Source organism: Coenobita brevimanus, chromosome 59 (assembly GCF_032717465.1).
Source record: "Coenobita brevimanus isolate Jiangsu-jjx chromosome 59, ASM3271746v2, whole genome shotgun sequence".
In the NCBI taxonomy this organism is placed as follows: domain Eukaryota; kingdom Metazoa; phylum Arthropoda; class Malacostraca; order Decapoda; family Coenobitidae; genus Coenobita; species Coenobita brevimanus.
In genome coordinates, this window is record NC_137012.1 from 29390653 (window position 1) to 29393152 (window position 2500).

Below are 2500 nucleotides of genomic sequence, written 5' to 3' on the forward strand. Positions count from 1 at the left end.
TTCACCTATATACTTTGACTTATTTTTCTCTCTCACTCACTCACACACTCTTTCACACACATTTTTTTTCGTACTCTCTCTCTCTCTCTCTCTCTCTCTCTCTCTCTCTCTCTCTCTCTCACTTGCTCTTTCTTTCACTCTCTCACCTCACTCACAGCAGGTATTTTACGCAGTGCAACACCTGATGATTTTATACCTGAGAAATAGGTGTATGCTAATTGGCTCTCTCTCTCTCTCTCTCTCTCTCTCTCTCTCTCTCTCTCTCTCTCTCTCTCTCTCAACTGAAGCGGGAGAGTGGGGGGAGACATGAATAATGCGTGAGAAAGAGCATGAGTCAGAGAGAGAGAGAGAGAGAGAGAGAGAGAGAGGAATAGCAAGGCTCTCAGAATGGAAGTGTGAATGAAGGAAAGAGAATATTTGATTATTAAAGAGGATGGGAAGGAAGGCCTGAAAAGAGAGAGAGAGAGAGAGAGAGAGAGAGAGAGAGAGAGAGAGAGAGAGAGCTGGAGGTGGGTTGGCGTGAGATGTAAATAAGTAAGACAACACCGCTCCTCTCAGCCCCCTCACACACACACACACACACACACACACACACACACACACACACACACACACACACACACACACACAGCCTAACTCCAAAACCAAAATTAAAACTCCTTGAAAAAAAAAAAATCTTTCACATGACTTTTCCCCCATAAAAACTTTCCTTAATAATAATAATAATAACAATAATAACAATAATAATAATAATAATAACAATAATAATAATAATAATAAAGGAATGGTAAAAATATTAATAAGAATAACAATAACAATAACAACAGTAAAATAATAAAAATGAAAATAACAACAATAATAATAATAATAATAATAATAATAACTGAAAAAAGTGACACCATTTTTTTTTTCAATTTACAAAACATGATTATGGAAAACGAAAGACTTACATATGCATTTTTTTTTTTTCAATTTACAAATTCTGAAAAAATCGATTAACCAATATTTTTACAATTTACAAAACGTGATTATCAAGAACGAAAAACTTACCTAAACAATTTCTTTTATTTAGATTTTAAAAAATGAAAAAAAAAAAAAAAAACGGTTTCTTTTTAAATTTAGTAAAAAAAAAAAAAAAAGATTTATAATTTTTTTACAATTGACAAAACGTGGCTATGAAAAATGAAGGACTTGCCATAGCATTTTTTTCTATTTAAAAAGTTTCAAAATTAAAAAATTGCCAGTTTTTAACATTTACAGAAGGGAAAAAAGTCGCCATAGCATTTTTTTCAATTTACAAAGATTAGAAATATGCAAACAGTGAAAATGAACGATTACCTTTTTTCGGTTGTTTGAAAGAATGATTTGCACTTTTTTTTACAAATTACAAAATGTTATGATAATCGAAAGACAGATTTTTGTTTAATTTGCATTGTGATTAATTCTGGCTGGATCACGAAATAAAACATACCTCACTTGAAGCAGCGTTAGTCTGGAGGACCATGATGCGGGGTGGCTTCTAGGGCGACTGGAACCCTGTAAATAAATATGTAAATAAATAATAAATAGATATATCTCAGGCATTCACTTACTCAGGTGTTCACTTATTCATGAGTTCACTAATATCCCTGTGTTCTGTTCATCAATATTTTTGTGTGTTCAGGTGTTCACTAATACCCCTTTGTGTGTTCACGTGTTCAGTAATGTCCTTATGTGTTCTGTTCATTAGTAATGTGTTCAGGTGCTCACTAATATCCATATCTGCACAGGCATTACTAACATCCCTTTGTGTGTTCATGTGTTCACGTGTTCAGGATTAACTTTCTGTGTTCATATGTTCACCATCATGTGTTCACGTGTTCAGGATTAACTTCGTGTGTTCATGTGTTCACGTGTTCAGGATTAACTTTGTGTGTTCATGTGTTCACGTGTTCAAGATTAACTTTGTGTGTTCATGTGTTCAGGATTAACTTTGTGTGTTCATGTGTTCACGTGTTCAGGATTAACTTTGTGTGTTCATGTGTTCACGTGTTCAGGATTAACTTTGTGTGTTCATGTGTTCACGTGTTCAAGATTAACTTTGTGTGTTCATGTGTTCACGTGTTCAGGATTAACTTTGTGTGTTCATGTGTTCACGTGTTCAGGATTAACTTTGTGTGTTCATGTGTTCACGTGTTCAGGATTAACTTTGTGTGTTCATGTGTTCACGTGTTCAGGATTAACTTTGTGTGTTCATGTGTTCACGTGTTCAGGATTAACTTTGTGTGTTCATGTGTTCACGTGTTCAGGATTAACTTCGTGTGTTCATGTGTTCAGGACTAACCCCGCCTCACCCTCTCTCACAGGAATTCCTATTGGCCATTGACGTTACCAGCGCCGGAACCCCTGAGGAGAAGCTGAAATGGGCCTTCCGGATGTACGACGTGGACGGCAACGGCGTGATTGATGTCTCCGAGATGACCAAGATCGTACAGGTGAGTCCAGGTGTGCGGGGGTGTAG

At 36.0% G+C, this 2500-nt stretch overlaps 2 protein-coding genes across 4 annotated transcripts in view; both read left to right on the forward strand.

Annotated features, from left to right (window-relative positions):
- The window catches only part of Nca (neurocalcin homolog), a 171095-nt gene that overhangs the window by 123638 nt on the left and 44957 nt on the right, over positions 1-2500 (forward strand). The gene's annotated exons all lie outside the window — the stretch shown is intronic.
- Positions 1-2500, forward strand: part of LOC145402882 (neuronal calcium sensor 2) — a 123951-nt gene that overhangs the window by 108446 nt on the left and 13005 nt on the right. The window contains exon 4 of the mRNA XM_080274790.1: positions 2346-2474. Within this exon, the coding sequence (XP_080130916.1) occupies positions 2346-2474 (129 nt within the window). The remainder of the gene's footprint in view (positions 1-2345; positions 2475-2500) is intronic.